Source organism: Acartia tonsa, chromosome 15 (assembly GCF_053477335.1).
Source record: "Acartia tonsa isolate MP-2025a chromosome 15, ASM5347733v1, whole genome shotgun sequence".
Classification (NCBI taxonomy): domain Eukaryota; kingdom Metazoa; phylum Arthropoda; class Copepoda; order Calanoida; family Acartiidae; genus Acartia; species Acartia tonsa.
Genome location: NC_137274.1, coordinates 23,530,917 through 23,556,234, shown reverse-complemented (window position 1 = coordinate 23,556,234; position 25,318 = coordinate 23,530,917). Strand labels below are relative to the sequence as shown.

The following is a 25,318-nucleotide window of genomic DNA, read 5'->3' as shown; positions in this document are numbered from 1 at the left end:
TTTCCTTCCTAATCCATAAGTTAGTTTAGGTTATTTCTTATTCGTTTTCGAAGCAAGTAACATTTCCTTTTCAGCCAAATTGTATCAGCTAGGGTTAGGAGACTGCCAGTGAACCTTAGAAGTACGAAGAACAGTCAAAATTCAGGTCCAACCTCCATTTTACGATTTGAAATCTTTAAATTTGAGGGAGAATTTTAAGCTTTTTTTCTGTACGTAGGTAGCAAATATTGCGCGCGTTTGGTAGCAACTTTACTTAGGTAATACCAGAATGGTTTTAGGCTATTTTTTGCTCTGTCGCAGCCACTAGTCCTTATATTAAAGCAACAGGATGTCTGTCTCTGTCTTTTGTGTCTTGCTTGTACCACAAGATCTCGCTAACCGCTGAACCGATATGGTTCTTCATAACCAATTACTTATAATCCAGGGCCAGGAAGGGGGGAAATAGGATTGTTTATTACACTAGTTCCCAATGTTTTATAATAACGTTTTCTTATTCGTTGACTTAGTGATCGATTAACTGTTAAAAGAAAAAGAGACAGAGACGTCTAGACGTACAGACAAAAGGCGGGCAAATTTATAAATTTTACAAGATTGTCACTGAGATACAAATGAACATCTTTCTACTAAATGATCATGGAGGAGGGGACATTGGGTTGTTTATTACACTAGTCATCAAAGTTTAAATTATAAAAACGTTTACTTATATTTGTAGGCTTAACAATTAACTGTTTCAACCACTAATTGCAATCTAAAGAGGGGGTAATTTTGTGCATCATATCTGGGGAATAAGCAACATATTTAAGTTGAGTGTTCAAACGTTTAAACCACTAATTTTGTGTATCTCCATGGGGATGCACATCAATTTATCTGCCATTGTCTTATCCCAATAGATTTCTTTAAAAAATTCTATAAGTTTTGTTGATAAATTGAACGATTATTTTTTTTTCTTCTATTATGGCTTTAAAACCGATTTATACCCGCTGGATTAGAACCGGTTCTCAGCCTTACTGAAAAATCATGCATAGCATCGTATTACAGAGATAATTTTAATTCCACGAATATATAATAAGATAAAAAAACACAAAAGGGGGGGGGAAGTTCTGACACTTTTGCGTAAACGGTGAGTATAGGCTTTATCTTTGGACTGAGAGGATAGGTTATTAGGGATAAAATCATTCTTATATGATGAATTTCCCCCAGATTTAAGATTTTTTGGATAGGCCTCCAGGTTCCGGAGCTCCAGGCCTCCTGGTGGTCTCTGTACAGGTAAAATTGAAGAAAAAATTTTTTTTTTTTTTAAGTTACAGGTCAACTTATAAAACAAAATATGCATCTTTTTTAATATTATTCACATATTTGAAGAAAAAATATGCATATTTTGTTTTATAAGTTGATTTTTAACTTTTAAAAAAAAATTTTTTTTTTCATTTTTACCTGTACAGAGACCACCTGGAGGCCTGGAGCTCCGGAACCTGGAGGCCTATCCAAAAAATCTTAAATCTGGGGGAAATTCATCATATAAGAATGATTTTATCCCTAATAACCTATCCTCTCAGTCCAAAGATGAAGCCTATACTCACCGTTTACGCAAATGTGTCAGAACTTCCCCCCCCCTTAATACCTAGGCTACCAGTTTGTTAGCCGGGGCTTTCAGTCCCTCAGGGCTTACAAAATTGGTTTTAATTTTATATTATTTTTAATATTACTATCTGCGGAAAACTGTCTATAATACGATTCGATAAAATATAACTATTCTTTTTTTTTGTTTTGTTTTGGATTTGCAGAATATTATAATTCATATGACCGAGGTTTGGTTTGGTGAGTCAAAAGTCGGGTTTTTAAAAATAATTTTCCAGAGAGAGAGAAAGAGAGAGAAAGAAACAGAGAGAGATAGAAAGAGAGAGAGAGAGAGAGAAAGAAAACGAGAGAGAGAGAAAGATAGAGAGAGAGAGAGAGAAAAAAAAGAGAGAGAGGGAAAATGGGCTGTTTATTACACTAGTCTATTTACCTATCTATCTATCTAACTTTCCATCTAACTTTCTTTCTTTCTATCTATCTATCTAAAATAATTTCCTCATCTGTTTATTGGGTATTTTATAGAGAAAGAGAGACGGGACAATTAAGTATGTTTTAGTACTAGTCCCCAAAGTTCTTATTCCTTGCCTAATTAACAACTTTGGGGACCCTAGTGAATTTTGATTGGTTGATCTATTTAGTTTTGTGTTCAAATGTTTAAAACACTAATTTCAATACGCAGAAGAAGTAATTTTGTGTATCATCATTGGGGATCACAACAATTTATCGACCATTGTCTTATATTAAATATTTTCTTTTAAAAACTGTTCCATTACTCATTATTCTGGACGAAACCTTTTTGACAAAAATTCCCCCAGAAAGAAATTTTGAATTTAAAATTTTTAGAATTTCAAGGAGGGAAATGACTTTAAATTATAAATTAATATGCTTTATAAACTTTAAGAAACATGTTTATTTATTTATTGCTTTAAAACAGTGTTTTGCTGTCTCGTTGGCTTAAAAACTTTTCGTACGTTTATTTCAAACTAATAATTGGTTCTTAAAATCATTATCAATCTTTTCATCTACCGAAGGGCTTTTTTGTTTATCATCATAACAAGTGTATATCAATTTATCGTCCATTGTCTTTTCCCTTAGTTGTCCGTAATTTGTAGGGAAAAATATAATAGAGAAAAAATATGTTTTTAATAATAAAAAAATAAACGCGGCAAATCTAACTCTTTTCGCGCATTCCTCCCTCCTTCCCCCCTTTCCCTGATTTTTTCTTCCCTCCTAGCTATAAAGATCTAGATGGTCAATTTGGCCCAAAAAATCCGTCAAAAAATGGATTTCAAGCAGACGGACCCAATAGTTTATTTATATTTTTACACGATACAATTTAACCAAGAAAAGCAGAGAGAGAGAAAAATGGGCTGTTTAATACACTGGTCCCCAAAGTTTTTTATAATAAAGTTTTCTTATTCATTGGCTTAACAACTTTGGGGACTTCTAATTATATAATATCTATTATCGATTCCCTTTTTTCAGCACTTTCCCCTTTTCCTGTATAAGACAAAAACAAAATAAGAAAGAGAGAAAGAAATTTTTTATATGTATTAATGTAACGCAATAATTATTATTTTAACATATTGTTTTTAATATGCTGGCACTCAAAGTTTTATTAATACTTTGGGGACTTTTATTAATTGTTAATTGATTAGTCATGAACGTAATAATTATTATGTTAACGTATTGTTGTTTTTTTTGGACACTGGTACCCAAAGTTTTAATATTCATATCCTTATACTAAAGTAACAGGATGTCTGTGTGTCTGTCTGTCTGTGTGTACCGAAGGATCTCGCTAACCGCTAAACCGATCGGGTTCTCCTTAACAGGGTAGATTCTCATATGTCCTGGGAAGGTTTTTAACTATTTTGGGGGAGGGTACTACCACCCTCCCAAAAGAAATGACAAAAAAATTGAAAATTTTCTTAAAATCTGGGAGACTTCAGCGTCAAATAAGGTGGTATCGTACATAAAAAATTAACTTTAACAAACAAAAACATTTAAAGTGCCACTAGAGGCCTCTAGGGGCGTAGTCGCTAGTTCTTTTATAAAATGATGTTAATACTTTGAGGACTTCTATTAATTGTTAATTTATTTTGGTACCCAACGTTTTATTAAAAACATTTTTTTGGGAACTTTTATTTAATGTTGATATATTAATTTAAGGGAGGGGAGGGAACATTGCATATTGGTCTGTAAATTATACTGCATGCATGGTACCCAAAGTTTTAATAAACTCATATTCTTATAAGAAGACTTACTTTGTGTCTGTCCGCACGTCCGTTACGATAATTGAGGAAAAACGTGAATTTAAAAGAAAAACGAAGAGAAAGAGGGGACAACGGGCTGTTTATTACACTAGTCCCCAAAGTTTTATAACTATGTTGTCTTATTCGCTAGTACTTAATTAACAACTTTGGGGACTTCAGTGAATTTTGATTGGTTGTTAAGTTGAGTTAAGTGTTCAAACGTTTTAACCACTAATTGTAATCTACTGTAGGGGTAATTCTGTGTATCATCATTGAGGATATATATATGTACATCAATTTATTGTGGTTGAACCATCCAATAATAATTAGGTAGGTAATTAAAAGTCCCCAAAGTTGTTGAACCAACGAATATTTACCTAAGTAAAACGTTATTTAAAACTTTGGGGACTAGTGTAATAAACAGTGTCAAGGAAAGTAATTGATAGCTTTATCAAAAGCGAAGCTTTTCTATAATTAGGGTCGGTCCGTACGTCCGTCCGTACGTCTGAGATGGATAGGTTTTTTCATTAATTTAGGCATGTTAGAATTGTCCTATCGATTTCAAACTTTGCATGGTGATTCCTGTAGTAGTTAGGTACGATTTAGAAAGCGTAGCAACTCTATAATCATTACCAGAATGTCCGTACGTCCATAAACATTATCCTATATCCAGAAGTTTTTCAACAAATTTACTCACAATTTTGCTTTGACTCTTATTCATTTATATTCTGATTTTTCAGTTTCGACACTATACAAGTGTTAATGTCCGTTTGTCCTACCGTTTCAGAGCTTCACTTTTATGGATATTGTCATCCTTGTTGTAATAATAATTACACTGGTACCCAAAGCTTTATTATTTTATCATCTTCTATTAATAATTTATTATATATTTGTTTCAGATTTTGAAGAAAAATTCAACAACTTAGGGAATAATTAATTAAAAATTTAATAATGAAATGAAATAGGATGTATGTGTGTTTGCAGAGAGAGAGAGAGAGGGGGGGGGGGACATTGGGCTGTTTATTACACTAGTCTCCAATTACGTCTTCTGATTAGTTGGCTGAACATCTTTGGGGACTTTTAATGAAGTTTGATTAGTTAGTTGGTTTACCTACTAATTTTAGTAAAATTCCCCCTTTTGCAGGTTAAAATTAGTCGTTGAAACACTTCATAAATTCACTTAGTACCCAACATTGTTAAGCCAACGCATAAGAAAACGTTGCGGACTAGTGTAATAAATTTAGATCTCTGTTTTTTAGATGTTATATCATCTTTGTCATCTTTCTATCTATCTTTTTGTCCATCTTTCTGTCCATCTTTCTGTCCATCTTTCTTTCTATCTATATTTCTGTCTATCTTTCTTTATTTCTTTCCTGCTCAATGCTATCTACCTTTTATCAATCTTTCTGTCTATCTATCTAGGTATCTTTCTATCATTTTTAATTAACTTTTCGACCAATAAGAATAGAAGAGAAAACTGTGAAATTTTTTAACTCGAAACAAAATGGCGTCGGGCCCGTACAACTATTCATACATATTCAAGGCACACAATTGTTCAATCCGATTACAATCCGCCGGATTAGAACCGGTTCTCGGCCATACTATCCGCATAATATCCGCGGACAACTGTCTATAATCTTTTTCCGTACAACCATGATTTTAATTGTTTTTACAATAAATAAGGATGATAACATCCATAAAAGTGAAGCTCATAAATGGCAGGACAAACGAACATTAACAATTTTAGAGTGTCAGAACTAAATAATCAGAAACAGTACCTAGTTATAAATGCGAAAGTCTCAAAAATTGTAAGATAAATTTGTTGCTAAACTGCTGAAATACAGGATACTGTATAAGGACATGCTTACATTTTAAATGCGTGATTATACAGATATTTCGGTTATAACATTATACTCTGTTGTACTAGGAATCAGTATTTCAAAAATCAGATAATTAAATCACATAAAGATTTGTTGTTAAAAGGGGTAGTTTCACGAAAGGCATTTGAACTTAATTTAGTGAACAGCATATAGTTCTCCGGTTAATTGATTAAACTACATTTATATGTCATGTATTTGAAAGAATTTCAATTTTCTACCACGTAGTTTTTAAAATATCATCTTTTTAAATTGCATAGGATATCACAAAAAAAGACGATTTTCAAGTCTTGATATTTTCAAAACTACGTGGTAGAAAATTAAAATTCTTTTAAATATATGCCATATAAATATAGTTTAACCCATTAATTAGCCAAAAATATGCGGTTCACTAAATTAAGTTCAATATACAAAAAATCAGATTAATCGGATAATTAGATCACATATAAATTTGTTCTTAAAAAAGTAAAAAAAAAACATGTTTGAAGTGGACGTACGGACATTCTGGTTATAGAGTTGCTACGCTTTGTCAATCTTACCAAATTACTACAGAAATCACCGTGAAAAGTTTAAAATCGATAGGACAGTTCTAAAATGTTGTCAAGAATAAAGTACGGACATTCTATTTCTACCCCTTCTAGAACGTACCTAGCTACTACAGAAATCAGCATGTAAAGTTTGAAATCGATAGGACAATTCTAACATGCCTAAATTAACTAAAACAAGTTTTCCGTACCGACGGACATACGTAGTACGTACGGAATGACCCTAATTATAGAAGAGCTTCGAATTAAGAAACAAAACAAAGTTTGAAATGGATAGGACAATTCTAACAATTGTGAAACCAATTCAGTATATTATTATTGGCGATATGGGCGTCGGAAAATCATGTTTGCTTCATCAGTTCACAGAGAAAAAATGTAAGTATTTGAAACCGATCAATATCCGCTGGATTAGAACCGGTTCTTGGCTATACTATCCGCATATTATCCGCGGAAAGCTGTCTATAATACGAAATTTATGAAACATCAAATAACCCTTTTTATTAGGGAGGGGACTGTTTATTATTACACTAGTCCCCAAAGTTTATTAATAAACGTTTTTTAATTCGTTGGCTTAACAACCTTGGGGACTTTTATTGAAGATTTTAATAGGTTAGTACATTTAGTTGAGTGTCCAAACGTTTCAACCACGGTTGTTACAAAATGGGCTATACTCAAAATCTTTAATAATTTAACTAGGTACCTAATAGCATTAGCAACTTTATTATATAACATAAATTGTTTTCTCGTATTCATTCGAATCCGGTGGATAGGAACCGGTTCTCATCCATACGAAAAAACTATGTCTAGCATCGTATTATATCCAGCTTTCTATGAATATAAATATGTACAATCATAAGATTAAAACAAGTTTTTATAATTGTACATTCTATATCCGCGGAAAGCCGTTTATAATACGATGAAAGAAATAACTATTATATATTTATGAGCTTTACTAGGTACTTTCCTAAGGACGCTGTAAGACATGAAAGAATAGTTATTTCATGCATCTTATAATAAACAGCTTTCCGCGGATATAAAACTGGTTTTAATGTTATGATTGTACATTTATATATTCGTAGAAAACTGAATATAATACGATGCTAGACATAGTTTTTTTCGTATGAATGAGAACCGGTTCTTATCCACTGGATTCGAAAACTTTTTCCATCATTGCTTTGAAAATGAATAATATCCGCTGGATTAGATTTGGTTCTCAGCCATACTTACTGGAAAATCATTTTTTTTTTATCGTATTACAGAAATTTTCCACGTATATTTATATAAAAAAATTTAATATCTGAGGAAAGCTGTCTATAATACGATGCGAGATGAAGAACAAAAAAGACAGACAGACGGACAGACAGACAGACAGGCAAATATACAGACAGACAGATAGACTTACGTAAGACATTCAGATAGATAAACAGACAGACTGACGGACAGGCAGATAGAAAGATAGATAGAAAGATAGATAGACAGATAGAAAGATAGATAGACAGATAGAAAGATAGATAGAAAGATAGATAGACAGATAGAAAGATAGATAGACAGATAGAAAGATAGATAGACAGAAAGGCAAATATACAGACAGACCGACCGACAGATAGATAGACAGATAGACTTACGTAAGACTTACAGATAGATAAACAGACAGGCGGACAGACAGACGAATAGAAAGATAGATAGACAGATAGAAAGATAGATAGACAGATAGATAGACAGATAGAAAGATAGATAGACAGATATAAAGTTAGACAGAAAGGCAAATATACAGACAGACCGACCGACAGATAGATAGACAGATAGACTTACGTAAGACAATCAGATAGATAAACAGACAGGCGGACAGACAGACGAATAGAAAGATAGATAGACAGATAGAAAGATAGATAGACAGGCAAATATACAGACAGACAGATAGACTTACGTATGACAGACAGATAGATAAACAGACAGACAGATAGAAAGATAGATAGACAAACAGACAGACGGACGGACAGACAGATAGAAAGATAGATAGACAGATAGAAAGATAGATAGACAGACAGGCAAATATACAGACAGATAGACAGACAGATAGATAGACAGATAGACTTTCGTAAGACAGATAGACAGATAGATATCCTGCCACTTAAATGATTTTATTATTTCAGTTATGGCAGATTGTCCTCACACAATAGGAGTTGAATTTGGCACCAGAATTATTGAGGTACGGATCCATATATTAACCGCTGGATTAGAACCGGTTTTCAGCCATACTATCCGCACAATATCCGTGGATAGCTGTTTATAATACGATGCGATAAAAATGCGATAAAACTGTAAAAAAAGCAAAGGGATCTAAAGGGATAAGACATTGGCCAATAAATTCATGATGAATTCAAAAATATTTACTAGAGTAATAAACAGTCCATTTTCCTTATCCTTATATTCCTTCAATTGAAAAAAAGAATTTAGGTACTTACCTAAAAATGGGAAGAAGAATAAAAATAGCTTAAAACCACCACTGGATCAGTAGATATATTCCCTGAAGAGTAGAATCCAATCGGTTCTGTGGTTACCGAGATATTAAGCATCAGACGGACGGAAAGACATCAAGCTACTTAGACTAGCCTCTAGCCTTTAGGGGAGAACCGAGTCGCAGGGGTGTATATTCTGCACAAGAATAATTTATTTCCCCTGCTGCAATTTTTTTCTTTTTTTTCCCCTTCTAGTTTTCCAGCAAGGAAGGGGAAATAATGGAGAAAAAAAATTTCAGACCTCTTTAGTTTATTCATAACTAGCGGCTTCGCCCCTAGCCTCTAGGGGCTTCGCCCTATGAAGTAATGGGAAGTCAACCCTCCTAAATAGAAATATTCAAAAAAAATTATTCTTTGTTTAATTACTCTCTGGTAAAATTAAACCCAGGTTGTGCGTTTTATGCACAAAAATTTTAATTTGTACAAATTAAACCCAGGTTGTGCGTTTTATGCACAAAAATTTTAATTTGTACAAATTAAACCCAGGTTGTTTGCCGTATACACAAAAGTTTCAATTTGTAAAAATTAAACCTAGGTTGTTCGCATACACAAAAATTAAAATTTAAAAAAAAATATTTAAATTTTTTTTTGGGGGGGAAGATTCATGGGGTCTTCGCCCCATGTTGCATTTGGGTTTCCCAACCCCAATTACTGGTTTTTGTTTACAAAAATTTTAGAAAATTAAAAATTTTGGAAGTGGGTTTTTTTTTATTTTTGGGGGGGTTGGGGTGTCCCATCCCCCAAGAAAATAGCTTAAAACCACCAGAGGACCAGTAGGTATATTCCCAGAAGGGTAGAGCCCAATTTGATCTGCAGTTACTGAGATTTTACAAAAAATGTAAAAAAAAAATTTTTTGGGGGTGGTTTTTTTTATTTTTGGGGGGGTTGGGGGTGTCCCACCCCCTAAGAAAATAGCCTAAAACCACCACAGGACCAGTAGGTATATTCCCTGAAGAGTAGAATCCGATCGGTTCAGTGGTTACCGAGATCTTAAGGGACGGACGGATAGACGGACAGACATCAAGCTACTTTGTATTATAGATGATATTATCCCCCCCTCCTCCATATTCTTTTAGTTTTCACCAAGGAGGGGAGAAAAATGGATAAAAATGTTTACAGTTTTCTTAATTTTTACATTTTTTTCCCCCAATCACATATTTTTTTACCCCCCCCCCCCCTTTTTAGCAGCGTCAAATTTGCAAATATACACCTCTGCCGAGTCAGTAAAGAAAATAGCTTAAAACCACCCTAAGACATTCTTAAAGCCTCCTTGAAAAGTGCAACCAATTTAGGCCACCAATTTCCGATATGTTTAGCTTCAGACAAAAAAAACTTTTTTATTAGGTATAGGATAATCATTTTACTTTTTTAGGTTTCTGGACAGAAAATCAAACTTCAAATTTGGGACACAGCCGGACAAGAAAGGTAAGAACGCGCAGTGCTGGTAAATACGCGAAAAAAGACAAATTCTTTATTATAAAATTATTTAAACACGCATTTACACTTTAAGGTATCCCGTAAAATCCGTTTATTTATGAATTTATAGTTACCTAAATATCCCTGAAAAATAAAAGATTATAGTTAGGTATTACAATGTAATATACACTAGCGGCTACGCCCCTAGCCTCTAGGGGCTTGGGCCCCAAGAGGTTTGATCAAACCAAATTTTTGTATTTTAGATTTAAAATAAGAACGTAAAAAAAATTCTTTTTTTTTGGGGGGGAGATTCTTTTTTTTTGGGGGGGGGGGGTAGTTCACCCCACTATTTTAATTTTAGTTTTAAAACAAAACAAAAAAATTTCATTTTTTAGGGGGGTTGGGGGTGTCCCACTCCCCAAGAAAATAGTTATAAACCTTCCCGGGACCTATGAGAAGCTAACCGATCGGTTCAGCGGTTAGCGAGATCCTTCGCTACAAACAAACAGACAGACAGACAAACAAGCATCGTTCTACTTTGTATTATAGATAGCTTCCTAAAAACAACTATGTATGGTTGGCAATCAGAATTTATAGACCTATTTGGAAATTGAAATAGTGGATTCGGATTGTTAATTTTTATGACTGTTGTAGCACTTAACAATAGGAGGGGGCGGAAGTGACACTGTTTGAAACCAAAACTAAAACTAAAAGTCAAAGGAACTCAACTAAACAAAGAGTTACAGCTCTCATATTTGGCATGGCAGTTGCTTTAAAGGGTTACAAAATGGAACTGTGAAGAAACGGCGGCGGAACCTCCGCTCCCGCCAAAAACCGCAAATTCCCGCCGAAATTTTTTTGCTTTTTCTTGCGATGAAAAAAAGTTTATCCCAGATGATTTAAAATTGTCTAATTTGGCGAGAAAAGACTAAAACAAATTTGGCAGAAAACGGCGTTTTTCGGTTTCGCCGCTGTTACTTCACAGTTCCATATTGTAACCCTTTAAAGCAACCACTTTGAAGCAACTGCCAGGCCAAATCTCAGAGTTGTAACTCTTTATTTAGTTGTAGGTATAACCAACAAGTAAAGCAAATCTTAAATAATATTTGGGGGGGGGGGGGCAATTGGAGATGTCGTCAATTTTACTATATGTTGCCCCCTAACAACATTAGAAAACCACGTATAGGTTTTGTGATTGTTTCCAAATTAATTTCGTAATTGGTATAAGCTGATTTAGTTGAGTTTCTTTGACTTTTAGTTTTGGTTTCACAAAGTATCATTTTTGCGTCCTGCCTTTTTCCTTTAAAATGTGGCAGGAAACAAAGTATTTTATTTTATAGGTATTTTATTTTCACAGTAGCTTTTCATGCTTATTTTAGGCTAGGTTAAGTAAGGTTAAAAAATCTACGAATATGTCTGCTATTTTTTGGACGGATTTTTGTAAGAATTGGGCGGATTCCCAACCCTAAAAACAACGGTCATTTATTGAATTTTATCTTTAACTTAAATGCTCAACCTACCTGAAAGATTTTTACAAAGCAATTTAGTACCTAGAGGATTGTTTTACCTAAAATGTTTTACAAGATTTTTTTCTTATTTAATCGAATTTAGAGAATAATATCAGTTTTCGCAGTAAGCGAGATCCTTAACTACATAAACAGAAAGTCAGACAGACAGACAGTAAGATAAACAAACATATAGGACAAACAGACAGAAATACATACAGACAGATAGACAGACAAACAATCAAAACAAACAGACAGACAGACAGACACACACACAGCTAGATAGTCAGATAAACAGACAGATAAAGACATACAGACATAAAGAAAAACAGTCACGTCTGATAGACAGACATGCATACATATATACAGACAGATAAACAGACAGACTTACAGACAAACATACATACAGACAGCCATACAGGCAGACAGTCAGACAGATTGACAGACAGCTAGATAGACAGACAAAGATATAGATAAATACATAGGAAGACATATCAACAGACAGATAGATAGATAAACAGACAGACAGACAAACAATCAAAACAGACAGCTAGATAGACGGACAGATAAACACTAAACAGACATACATACATACAGACAGATAAACATACAGACAGACAGATATACAGACAGACAGATAGATATACAGACAGACAGATATACAGACAGACAGATAGATATACAGACAGATAGATATACAGACAGACAGATATACAGACAGACAGATAGATATACAGACAGATAGATATACAGACAGGCAGACATACAGACAGATAGACACACATGCAGACAGATAGATATTGGTAGTGCAAATGGGGCGCTTGTCCAATATTGTGGCATGGAGATCGCTCTTCTATGAGTACTACTAAAAATCCTACTTTTACTGCAATACACATTGACATTCTCATCGTCGGTTCGTCAATTTAGAATGCTTATCCCTCTATTCCCACAAGTATAATACGAATTTGGTTGAGCCCGTGGTAGCTCAACAAAGACCCACGCGAGGTATTATATTGCTTTAAACTAAGAATAAATGGTTGGTTATGGTATTTGATCTATATCATTTAAGTATATTAAGCACTCAAGAAGGAAGATGGTTTTATAAAGTGTATTTACATTACAAGTGAATAAGTTAAGTATGAAAATATTTACAGGATAAGTGATAATAATCATAAGTAGTGTAGGACAGAAAAGTGCCCCAAGTCCTAAGCATTGAATTGTGCTAAGTGTTAGATCTCTAACATAAGGCCTAAGCTCAATTCAAGCTAAGTACTGAGGGTCCTAAATTTAAACTACAATGCATGCCAAACAACTAAGTCATTACCTTTAAAGCCAGAAGAACTTGATGGTTAGAGAGTCAATAAATAACTGAGATATTTTAGGAAGTGCAAGCTATAACATCAACTACTAATAAGGATCTAAGCCCTTGTCTGTTTAATAAAGTGTTTGTATGTTAAACTTGTGACGTAAATCAAACTATGGTTGTAGGCATACATACTAGAACTAAGTGGTTACATGATTACTTTAATAATAAACATAATGTTTTAATAAGCATATAACAATAATCAATCACATACAGTTTACCATGATTAGGCTAGCATTACCCATATATTGTATTATATTGGTAAAGATAGGCTAATAAATACTTAAAAGCATATAAAAAGTGCCTTAGGGCTAGCTAGAGTAATTGTATCTCGTGCCTGAGTTGCACTCGATAATTGCCATGGCACGTCAATCAAATATTTAGATTCTACTTTTATATGGTGTAAAATTTATAGTAAACATAGGTAAGTGGACTAGATGCGAAGCATTTCTGTAAAAGTCTCATTCGTACGTTCAAAGAATTTTGAAATTTGGGGATCGCATCTCCAATATACAGACATATCAACAGACAGATAGATAGATATACAGACAGCTAGCTAGACAGACAATTAAGCAGACGGACAGACGGACATACAAACAGACAGATAAAGACATACAGACAAAAAGAAAAACAGTCAGATAGACAGACATGCAGACAGATATACAGACAAATACCTAGACATACATCCTGTTACAAATATCTATTTATTTAGATTTCGAGCAGTAACACGAAGTTATTACCGCGGTGCAGCCGGGGCCTTATTAGTTTATGATGTTACTCGCAGGTAAATCCGATTAATATCCGCTGGATTAGAACCTGTTCTCAGTCATACTATCCGCATAATGTCCGCAGAAAGCTGTCTATAATACGATGCTATAAAATAATGTATATAAAACGCAGGGATCTAAAGGTATAAGACAATGGCCGACAAATTGATGTTTTATTCTTGTACCTTTACTGGTGCCCAAATGATTCTCAATTGCCTAATTCGGCGAGAAATGCAATAAAAAAAATTGGGTGGCGGCGGATAATGGCGAAGAACGGCAGCAGCGGCGGTCCCGCCGCCGTTTTTTTTAATATACTAAAACTTGGGGTAATAAGTGACACAACCAAAAAGATTTTACCCAATTATCTCTAAAACTAAGGGAGTAGCACCCATAATGAAATTGCACGAGTCACCACATCCCCCCCCCCCCTATTTGATTAAATACAGGATAATGTTTAAGGACATACTTACGTTTTTAGGACTTGATTATAAAGATGCTTTGCTTATAACATTGTACTTCGTTGTCCTAGGAATTAGTATTCCAAAAATCAGATCAATCGGATAATTTTATCACATAAAAATTTGTTGATACAAAAGTTAAAAATCAAGTTAAAATGGACGCACCGACATTCTGGTAACGATTACAGAGTTGCTACGATTTCGTACCTAACTATTACAAGAATCACCATTCAAAGTTTGAAATCGATAGGACAATTCTAACATGCCTAAATTAACAAAAAAAAAGCTATCCGTTCCTTACAGACGTACGATCCGACCCTATAATAGAAAAGCTTCGCTTTTAAAATTCTCTATAATTAATTTCAGATCAACCTACAACCACTTATCGTCATGGCTGACAGATGCTAGAAATCTAACCAACCCCAATACTGTAAGTAATTTAATGAAACCGATTAATATCCGCTGGATTAGAACCTGTTCTCAGCCCTACTATCCGCATAATGTCCGCGGAAAGCTGTCTATAATACGATGCTATAAATAGATATTTAAAACTCAGGGATCTAAAGGGATAAGGCAATGGCTGATAAATTGATGTACTGTACATCCCGGATGATAATACACAAAATTACAATGATATTGTATTTCATAAGTTGCATGTTTTTAAGAGGCTCAGTCCCCTGAGGCCTCTAGGGACACTTGAGGGGGGGAGGGGGGTTGAACCATCTACCTAAAACTCTCTTTAGTTTTAATAAGGATGACAATATCAATAAAAGCAAATCTCTGAAACGGTTGGACAAACGAACATTAACACTTGTAGAGTGTCAGAACTTATGAAGCAAAATATAAATGTATAAGTTTAAACAAATTGTAAGTAAAGGCCCCTAGCATTTAGGGGCTGTGTTATTTGAAGAGCTAAGAAAGGGCAAAAAATAGTCTAAAACTATCCCAGGACATATGTGAAGCTTCCCTTTATTAGGGAACTCAATCAGTACAGTAGTGACGAAATCCTAAGCTTTCGACAAAAAAACTTAAATAGGATTTGAATGTTCAGTTTTTTAGATAGTTTCTAAATAAATAGGTACCTACTTAAGTTTCCATCCCCCAAGAAAATAGCTGAAACTCACCGCATGACTAGTAGTAGAGCATAAGGCACTCACTTCAGTAGTTTACCGAGATCTAAAGCTTCATACAAACAGACAGAAAGACATCATTCTATTTTGTATTACTAGTTCTTAGGGGCCCTGTGATCTAGGGTTTATTAGTTATTATTAAGCTACAGACAAGAAAAGGAATTTAATGTTCAGATTTCTATAGATTTCTAAATAGATAGGCACCTACTTAAATTATAAGATAATACCTAACCTTTTTCTTCTTCTCTATGTACTTTTTTTGCTTCTAGTGTTTTCGTCTCTAATTACATTTTTCGGGTGGAAGGGTATTTTCTTATGGGAGTGGGGGAGGGATTCTTATCCCCCATGAAGATAGCTGAAAACCAACGCATGACTAGTAGCTATATTTCTCTTAAGATGAGAGCATAATCAGCTCAGCAGTTTACCGAGATCTAAAGATTAAGACAAACTGACATCATTCTATTTTGTATTACTAGTGTTACTAGCTTCTAGGGGCCTTGTGCTCTAGGGTTTATTAGTTATTGAGATCTTAAGCTACAGACAAAAAAAAGGGATTGAATGTTCAGATTTCTGGGGAGTTTCTGAATAGATAGGTACCTATATAAATTAAAAGATGGTACCTAACCATTTTCTAGTACCTTTTTCTCTATTCTCTATATAGTTCTTAGTCTACTAGCTGTTTCACCCCAATCATTTTTTGACGGTGGTTGGGGACATTTTTTTCTATTCTTTTGGAATGGGGGGTTCCCATCCACACAAGAAAATAGCTGTAAATCACCCCAGTACCAGTAACTATATTTTCTTAAAAATTTAAGCATAATTGGCTTAGACCTGAAGCCTAAGACAAACAGAGAGGCATTCAGAAAGACATTGTTCTATTTCGTATTGTAGATCAATGATGTAAAATATTTAAGGTGATTTTTTTGATCGGCAACAAGTCTGATTTGGACAGTCAGCGAGATGTCACCTACGAAGAGGCAAAACAGTTTGCTGATGAAAACGGACTCATGTTTGTAGAGGCAAGGTGCGTCCATTATATTTTTAGATTTTTCCCTAACAGCCTAAAAGTTTGTTATATTTTTCAAAATTTTGGAGGGTTATGTCAAATTCGTTTGGGGGGGAAGGGAGGAATGTCAACTCTTTAGTTTCTATGCCTATTGGAAAAGTTCGTTTTTCCGTTTAGAATTTTAGTTTCATTAAAAATAATTTTGGGGTAAGGGGGGGGTTTTTAATGCAACCATCTCGTAATCAGTGAGCAAATGACACTTAGAATTCGAATTTCGATCTGAACTTTTGCATGAGTAATCCTTGGTAGGTCTATTTTCCCTAAATCGAACAAAAAGTTGGAAAAGTAACGGCTAGCGGCTCAGCCGTTCAGCCGTTTTTAGCCTATTTTCAGGGTGAATCCATCATCAATTACGTAGGAATCAACTTTTTAAAACATATTTTTGGTTTAATTCATGTTAAATGATAGCAATAACCATTTTTAAAACTTCTAGCACCAACAGCTACCGTGTAGAACCGTTTGATAGCATTTTGGAGTAGAAAAGAGTATTATGTTGAGAGAGGTTTCGTGACTAATTTGCAATATAGATATCAAAAAAATGACAAAACAGCTGAGCCGCCAGCCGTTAGCCGTTACTTTTCCAACTTTTTGTTCGATTTAGGGAAAAAAGACCTACCAAGGATTACTCATGCAAAATTTTAAATGGAAATTCGAATTCTAAGTGCCATTTGCTCACTGATTACGAGATGGTTGCATTAAAAACCCCCTCCCTTTTTTCTAGGGGCGATTTCTCTTTGGAGGATTAAAGTGCCTTACCTCAAAATAGTTACAAACCTTCTCAGGACCTATGAGAAGCTACCCTGTAAAGGAGAACTTTATCGGGTTAGCAGTTAGCGAGATTGACAGACATACAAACATCCTGTTATTTTGCTATAAGGATTATCCTATTCACTTGATTATTGGGGATGATTCCAGGGTTGATTAGGCATAATCCTTGTTTATTTTTATTTGGAGAGCTTCTCTTTTATGCATTTTGTCATCCTTCTTACTTAATGTAATATAATTATTAAGGGGAGGGGGAAGTTTTGACACATTTGCGTAAACCTGGCACCTAGTCTTTATCTTTAGACTGAGAGGATAGGTTATTAATGATAAAATCATTCTTATATGATGAATTTCACGAAGTTTTAAGATTTTTTGGATAGTCCTACAGGTTCCAGAGCTCCAGGCCTCCAGATGGTCTCTGTACAGGTAAAAATGAAAAAAAAAATTTAAAGTTACAGGTCAACTTATAAAACAAAATATGCATCTTTTTTAATATTATTCACATATTTGAAAAAAAAGATGCATAGGGTAAGGGGGGGGAAATTTCGGTTTTTTTTCGGTTTTTTTGAAAAAAAATGGGGTAAATATTAATATTTTCAAATGAAACCAAGACCAGTAGAAAGCTTACGGAAAGGACTATCAGGTCCTAAAAGGACATTATCCTAGGACTTTTAGAAGTTGGCCGAAATTGACCGCAAAAAAGTTACCGATATTTCCCCACCACCGGGGGAAATATCGGTAATTTTTTTCAACCTAAAAAAAATCAATGAAAAACGGCCAAACGGCCAGTCGAACATAAATAATCATAATTAGTATAGGTTATAGGGATTATCCACAAAAAGTTTCATAATGATCGGACTATTCCTTCTATGTTAAAAATGAATTTTTTTGAAAGACGCGAATTTTCGATTTTTTTTTTCGAAAATTTTTTTTTAAAAAACTTAAAATTAATATAAGAAAAAAACGTATTTTATTACTTTTTAGGCCTGATCCTAAAAAAGCTCACATTGAACTATAGATTTAGCCCAAACAACATGAAAATTGATTAAAATTGACCTCAAAAATTGAATTTGAAGCAAAAGTGTCATCTTTGCAAAAAATCTTGACTACATTTTAACCTTAAAAAAATCGATGAAAAAAGGCCAAACGACCAAACAAGCATAATAAATCATAATTAGTATAGGTGATTGGGATTAACCACAAAAAAATTCATAAAGATCGGACTATTCCTCCTATGTCAAAAATATTTTTTTTTCAAAGGACCAGAAATTTTGATTTTTTCCTCGCAAAATTTTGATTCAAAAAATAAAATTAATTTTTTTTTTGTTTTTTATCTGTTCTATTCATTTTTAGGCCTAATTCTTAAAAAGTCCATATGGAATAATAGATTTGACAAAAGAAAACATGAAAACATGACCTTAAAAGTTGAATTTTAATTTCTTTTGAAATTACCGATTTTTCCCCCGGCGCCAACTTTGGTCATTTTTGAAAAAAATATTAACTCGATTTTAAAGCTCTCAACGGATTTGGAAAAAGCGGGCAATTTCTAGTTCAAAAAGTTTTTCAGATCAGCTTTCGGTCTTACCAATTTTTGTGTAGGTCGATCTTTACACACCTACTAAAAAATTTTTGAAAAAAAAAAAATTTTCGTCCGACTTTGAGACCCAATAAGTACCCTTAATATTCATCTCACAAAAAATTCATTTTATACTTTTTTGTAGGCAATTTAATAAGGAACAAATTTGCTTTTATGTTTTTTTCTGTCATTTGAAAGGAACATGGAGAAAAAGGTCATTTAATGAAGGTAGGTCGAAATTACCGAGAATAGCCCCTTACCGAAACTTCCCCCCCCTTACCCTATTTTATTTTATAAGTTGATTTGTAACTTAAAAAATTTTTTTTTTTTTCAATTTTACCTGTACAGAGACAGTGCCAGGTTTACGCAAATGTGTCAACCCCCCCCCCCCCCCTATCATATTCACTTGATTATTGGGAATGATTCCAGTGGTTATTAGGCATAATCCCTGTTTATATATTTAGTGCAAAAACCGGTGAAAACGTTGAGGATGCATTTCTAGAAACTGCAAGAAAAATTTTCCAAAATATCCAGGTAAATGATGATAAACAAAATCACCCCTTTTTTAGATTAAATCATTAGCTACCTAAATAGTTTGGCTACCGCCAGTTGGTAACAAATCAATAAAAATTCAATAAAAGTACCAAAGTTTACAAGATAGCGTGATTAGAGAATTCTTTGGGTACTGGTATAATTTACAGTCCAATATTCCCTTCCTCTCTGGGTAATCCATAATTCAAAGTAGAACGATGTCTATCTGTCCGTCTGTCTGTCTGTAAATCATGGGGACATGTTTTAATAAAAGTACCCAAAGTTTATAAAATAACGTGGTTATAGAAAAGAGTACCTACCCAAAGTTTTTCCAAAATATCCAGGTAAATTCAATAAAGGGGGACATTCAATAAAAGTACCCAAAGTTTTAAGTTTCTCACACTAGTCCCCAAAGTTATATGATACTGTTTTCTTATTGGATGACTTAGCAACTTTGGGGACTTTAACTGAATCTTGATTGGTTGCTTCATTTAGTTTAAATCTATAATAGGTCTGTTTTTGTGGATCATCATTGGGGATGTACATCAATTTATCGGCCAAATTGTCTTATCCTTTTAGATTCCTGGTTTTCATGGTTGTTGTCTTTCTTCTCTTTTTGATCAGGGATCTAAAGGGATAAGACAATTGGCAATAAATGGCCCAATGATGATACACAAAATTACCCTTTTTGTAGATTAGAATAATTGGTTGAAACTTCAGAACACACTACTTAACGAATCTACCAATCAAATTTCACCCCAAAGTTGTTACCTAAAGAAAACATTATAAAACTTTGGGGACTAGTTGAATAAACAGCCCGAGCCCATTGTCCCCTCTCTCTCTGCTTTTTGATACCTAATATACTTAAAAGTAATTTTTTTCTTAGGTCGGAATTTTGATTCATTGGTTCATAAAATTGAGTGTCCAAATGTTTCAACCACTAACAAATACAATTTATCCAAGGACGGAATTTTTCATTCTTTGGATCATAAAATTTAGTGTCCTAATGTTTCAACCACTAACAAATTAATTTATCCTAGGATGGAAGTTTAGATTTGAATGCTGCTGAGAGTGGGGTACAACACAAGCCCAGCCAGGCTGGGGGGGCTAAACCCTCCATAACCCCTGGACAAGGTAGAGATAGATAGATAGAGAATTGGATATATAGTTAGATAGATAGATTTCCTGTTAGATAAAGGTCAGAAAAAGCTGTATTTAAAAAGATTTTCCTATGTGAAGAATGGAAAAGCTATTTTTTGCAAGAATTTTCTATTAGAAGGACAGAAAAGCCAGATTTAGCAAGATTTTGCTATGTTACAAGTTCAAACAGTACATTTAACTCTAAATAATTGATAATCTGAATGAACTATGTAAACACTCTTGTAAGGTGTGTTCTGATATCCTGTTAGATAAAGGACAGTAAAGTACTGAAAAAGCTATATTTAGCAATATTTTGGTATTTGAAGGACAGAAAAGCTACATTTAGCAAGATTTTGCTATGTGAAGGACATTTAAGCTACATTAGCAAGATTTTGATATGTTTAGGACAGAAAAGCTACACTTTGTAAGATTTTGCTATGTGAAGGACAGAAAAGCTATGTTTTGCAAGTTTTTGCTATGTGAAGGACAGAAAAACTAGGTTTTGTAAGGTGAAGGGAGGCTACTTATGTCCTCCATCTTCCAAAAATTTGTTAAGGGAGGAGGCAAGTTATGCCCTTCATCTAACAAATTCTTACTTAAGAGAGGCTACTTTTGTCCTTCATAGGAAGGTGACTTCTGTCCTAATTAAAGAATAACATTGTTTTCCTTCCATGATCCGTAGATAGATGTAGATCGATAGTCAGACAGACATATATACAGACATACATACAGACAGACATACATACAGACATACTGTACAGACAGACAGACAGACATAAAGACAGACATACAGACATAAAGACAGACATACAGACAGACAGACATACAAACTGACATACAAACTGACAAACTAACTGACAAACTAACTGACAAACTAACTGACAAACTAACTGACAAACTAACTGACAAACTAACTGACAAACTAACTGACAAACTAACTGACAAACTAACTGACAAACTAACTGACAAACTAACTGACAAACTAACTGACAAACTAACTGACAAACTAACTGACAAACTAACTGACAAACTAACTGACATACAAACTGACAAATAAGCAGGCAAACAGACAGACAGACCAACCAAAAAACTTGCATTAAAACTAAAAAGCCATGATAAGTTATTATTGTCGTAGGAGAAAAAACCAGCAAAGAGTCGTGTTCCTGCTGAGAGAAAACAAACACCACCAACACATCCTAAATTATAGAGTAGCTTCGCTACGAGGAAAAAAACAAACAGCTGATTTATTTTTTATGTATTTTATAGTATAATGTTTTATAATAAGGGGGGTGATTCCACATAAAGCAATTCATTAAAAATAAGGGGGGAATTCTAGTAGTGGGACCCTCTCCCAGGACCCATGAGAAGCAACTATATAAAAGAGAACCATATCGGTTTGGTGGTTCAGCAAGATTCTTTAGTTCCTATACACAGTCAGAGATCTTTTTACTTTATTATTAGTGTGTTAATCAAAATTCTGCAATCTAAGTTTGAATGCTTTTTTTTGGAAATACCCCCTTCAAAGTTTTTATTCATAAAATTCTGATAGTTATGAATTTACAGTCCCCCCCCCCTTTTTTATGAAACAAAGAGACCAAGATGGTATTAAACTCCTGGAGGGGACATTGGACTGTCAAATATACTGGTTCCCAAAGTTTCATAGTTCGTTGGATTAAAAACTTTAGATACTTTCAACAAAGAGGACTATCCACGAACCAGAGCAAGTAATTCTAAGCATCTTCCAGCATTGGCCCAAAGTATTGTTTTAGTAAATATGCTAGGTTTATGTTTAATATTTGCTTTATCGACTAAAAAGTTAGGTTTCACCATGGTTTTATATGAAAAAATTTTGAATTGTTTGGTTCAATATCATCGAATGTTTTGATGAGTTCAAACTGTTGTTTAAAAGCTTTGACATAAAATAAATTATTGTGATTAAAAATGTATATTTAGAAAAAGTTTTTTTCATATAAAACCATGGTGAAACCCAACTTTTTAGTCAATAAAGCAAATATTAGACATAAGACTAGTATATTCACTAAAAAAATACAATGGATCAATGCTGGAAGATGCTTAGAATCACTTGCTCTGGTTCGTGGATAGTTCCCTTTTGAGTGGTCGGTTATTTAGCTGATTATATTTTGTATTATCATTTTATTTGTTTTATTTTTTACATTTCTAGAGAGGAAAAGATATTTTTACTTTAAAATAAATATTTGCTACCTAAGACTTTCAAGCTTTTTTAGGGTTGGGGGGGGGGGGGTGAAATGATGGGTTTCAAAGGTTTGAGGTTATTTTTTATTTTGAGGGGTTAAAAAAGTTTCAAAGTTAGAGGGGGATAAACCACCCCCCCCCTTTCACCTTGGACGTTTCCCTCACATTTTAAGTTACATAAATCATTGTGGAGAAATTTTCCCCGAAAATTTTAGTGGCAAAATGATTTTTCATAAGGTAAAATATCTTGGCCCCAAAAAATTGATAGAATACCATGTACAAGTCGGAAATCTAAAGAGGTAAAGTTTCATTCATTGCCTAGTAAGGCAGGGGAAAACGGCCAAACGGTAGTGTAACTTTTTTTCTTTGTATTTGCGACTTTTATCAAGAATTATAGTTATTTATCACATCGTATTATAGATTATTAGGGGCGCAGCCGCTAATTTTAGATTATTTTTATGTATGATTATATTTTGTGATACAAGCATTTGTACAGGACAAGCTACTCTACAAGTAATACGTCTCCGTTAGTCTGTCTGTTTTACTGAGAGTGAGGGGACAATGGGCTATTTATTGCACTAGTCCCCAAACGTTTCAACCAGTAATTTTAATCTACAGAATTTTGTAATTTTGTGCATCATCCCTTCAGATCCCTGGTTTATTTTTTGCTATTATTGAATCGTATTGTCTTATTATTTACATTTCATTAAAAAGTTATAGAAATTTTTCATAAACAAGGATGACAACATCCATAAAGGCGAAGCTCTGAAACGGCAGGACAAACGAACATTAACACTTGTAGAGTATCACATACAAATTTGTTGTTTAAAAAAAGTTAAAAATTGACATGTTTAAAATGGACGTACGGTCATTCTGGTTTTGATTATAGAGTTGCTGCGCTTTCTAGTTGTACATAACTACTACAGGAATCACCATGCACAGTTTGAAATCGATAGGACAAGTCTAACATGCCTAAATTAACAAATAAACGACCCTCATTATAGAAAAGCTTCGCTTTTAAAAAACTTAAAAAATATAAAGTTAGGTTAGAATAGTTATTTATCATATTATAGACAGCTTTCCGCGGAAAGTAAAAGTAAAAATTATATGGTTAATTCCAGTTTTGTTAGCCCTGAGGGGCCAAAGGCCCGTGGTGAAAAATTTTATGATTTTAGTTTGATATTCGTGGAAAATTGTCTATAATTAAATGTTTCAGTATAGCTCACTGTACCGGTTCTAATCCAGCGGATATTGATCGGTTTCGAGGCCATACTGGAAGGATAAACTGTGGTATTATTTTATTTCTTATTATTTAAGGTGAAATTTTTCTATAATTAGGATCAGTCCGTACGTAATATACAGATTTTTTCGTTAATTTAGGCTTGTAAGAATTGTCTTATCGATTTCAAACTATGCATGGTGATTCCTGTAGTAGATAGGTACGATTTAGAAAGCTTAGCAACTCTATAATCATTACCAGAATGTCTTTACGTCCATTTTAAACATGTTGATTTTTTTTTTTTAAACAACAATTTTTTGTGTGATATTATCATTCGATTGATCTGATTTTTGGTGTACTGATTCCTTATACAATAAGGTACAATGTTATAAGCGAAGCATCTCTATAATCAAGTCCTAAAAAAGTCAATATGTCCTTAAACAGTATTCAGTATATCAGTAGTTTTGTAACAAATATACGTATTATTTTGTCAACTCTTATATGTATATATATATTATTATATATATTTTGTATATGAGTTAATGTTCGTCTGTCCTACCGTTTTAGAGCTTCGCTTTTATGGATGTTGTCATCCTTGTTTGAGCATGGTTTTAATTTCTCATGTAATTATATAATATTAATATATGCCTAATTTTAAAAAATTTAATATGTAAGATAAAAAATAAATTTAAAAATTGATGTTGGTTTCTCTAAATTATTTTAAAGTAAGTATGTAGTGGAAACGTTCTGACACTCAACTCAATGAACCAACCAATGAGAATCCAATAAAAGTTTTACCTTAATTTCTTCATCAATTCCTTCATGGAGATAATTGCAGTATTTGGATCCAGGGAAAAGTGCGGGTACCTGGAGGCATCCTGCCAATATAATAATTATAATAGTATCATAGACAACTTTTGTGTTTTATTACCTATATAAAACAAGGATATGAATATGAGAATGTTATCATATAAATTCAAATTGTCACCAATTGTCTTATCCCTTTAGATCCAGGGAAGGAGGGGACATTGGACAGATATAACGTGTTTTTGGGACAATATATGATAAAGACATATCCAAATTAGTGGTCAGTCTATAAAATGTGCCAACATGGTCTAATGGATTTCAGACTGGTGCATACGATAGGCATTAGATGGACTTATATATATTTGTGTGAAATTCTATGTATGGTATAGAATATGTTTGCAATGGCCGCAGTCTACATGTCTATTTTGGTAAAAATGTCTTGTGTATTATATAAAATACACTTAAATGCATTTAGGGTCTTGAATTGAATATAATGTAACCTAATATTGTGTGTAAGATGATAAATTTGACTTTTGTATGGATAAAATATAGCGGATTCTAGCGGCAATTTTTTTTACTAATATATAGAG

At 33.6% G+C, this 25,318-nt stretch overlaps 1 protein-coding gene across 2 annotated transcripts; it reads left to right on the top strand.

Annotated features, from left to right (window-relative positions):
* The first annotated feature begins 4,722 nt into the window (after window positions 1–4,722).
* Rab14 (RAS oncogene family member Rab14) lies at window positions 4,723–24,620 on the top strand. 2 transcript variants are annotated; one of them, XR_013875437.1, is made up of 12 exons: window positions 4,723–4,756; window positions 5,299–5,373; window positions 6,561–6,627; window positions 8,406–8,461; window positions 10,144–10,196; window positions 13,768–13,839; window positions 14,647–14,710; window positions 16,325–16,434; window positions 19,282–19,351; window positions 20,389–20,482; window positions 21,624–22,212; window positions 22,592–24,620. XR_013875437.1 is itself a non-coding variant. In XM_080149806.1 (11 exons), the coding sequence occupies exons 2-11, from the start codon at window positions 5,335–5,337 to the stop codon at window positions 21,656–21,658; spliced, it is 660 nt and encodes a 219-aa protein (XP_080005932.1). In that variant the 5' UTR covers window positions 4,723–4,756; window positions 5,299–5,334; the 3' UTR covers window positions 21,659–22,478. The 2 variants fall into 2 exon arrangements, 1 of the variants encoding a protein (XP_080005932.1); XM_080149806.1 differs by lacking the exon at window positions 22,592–24,620 and having other exon boundaries at window positions 21,624–22,478.
* The last annotated feature ends 698 nt before the right edge of the window (window positions 24,621–25,318 follow it).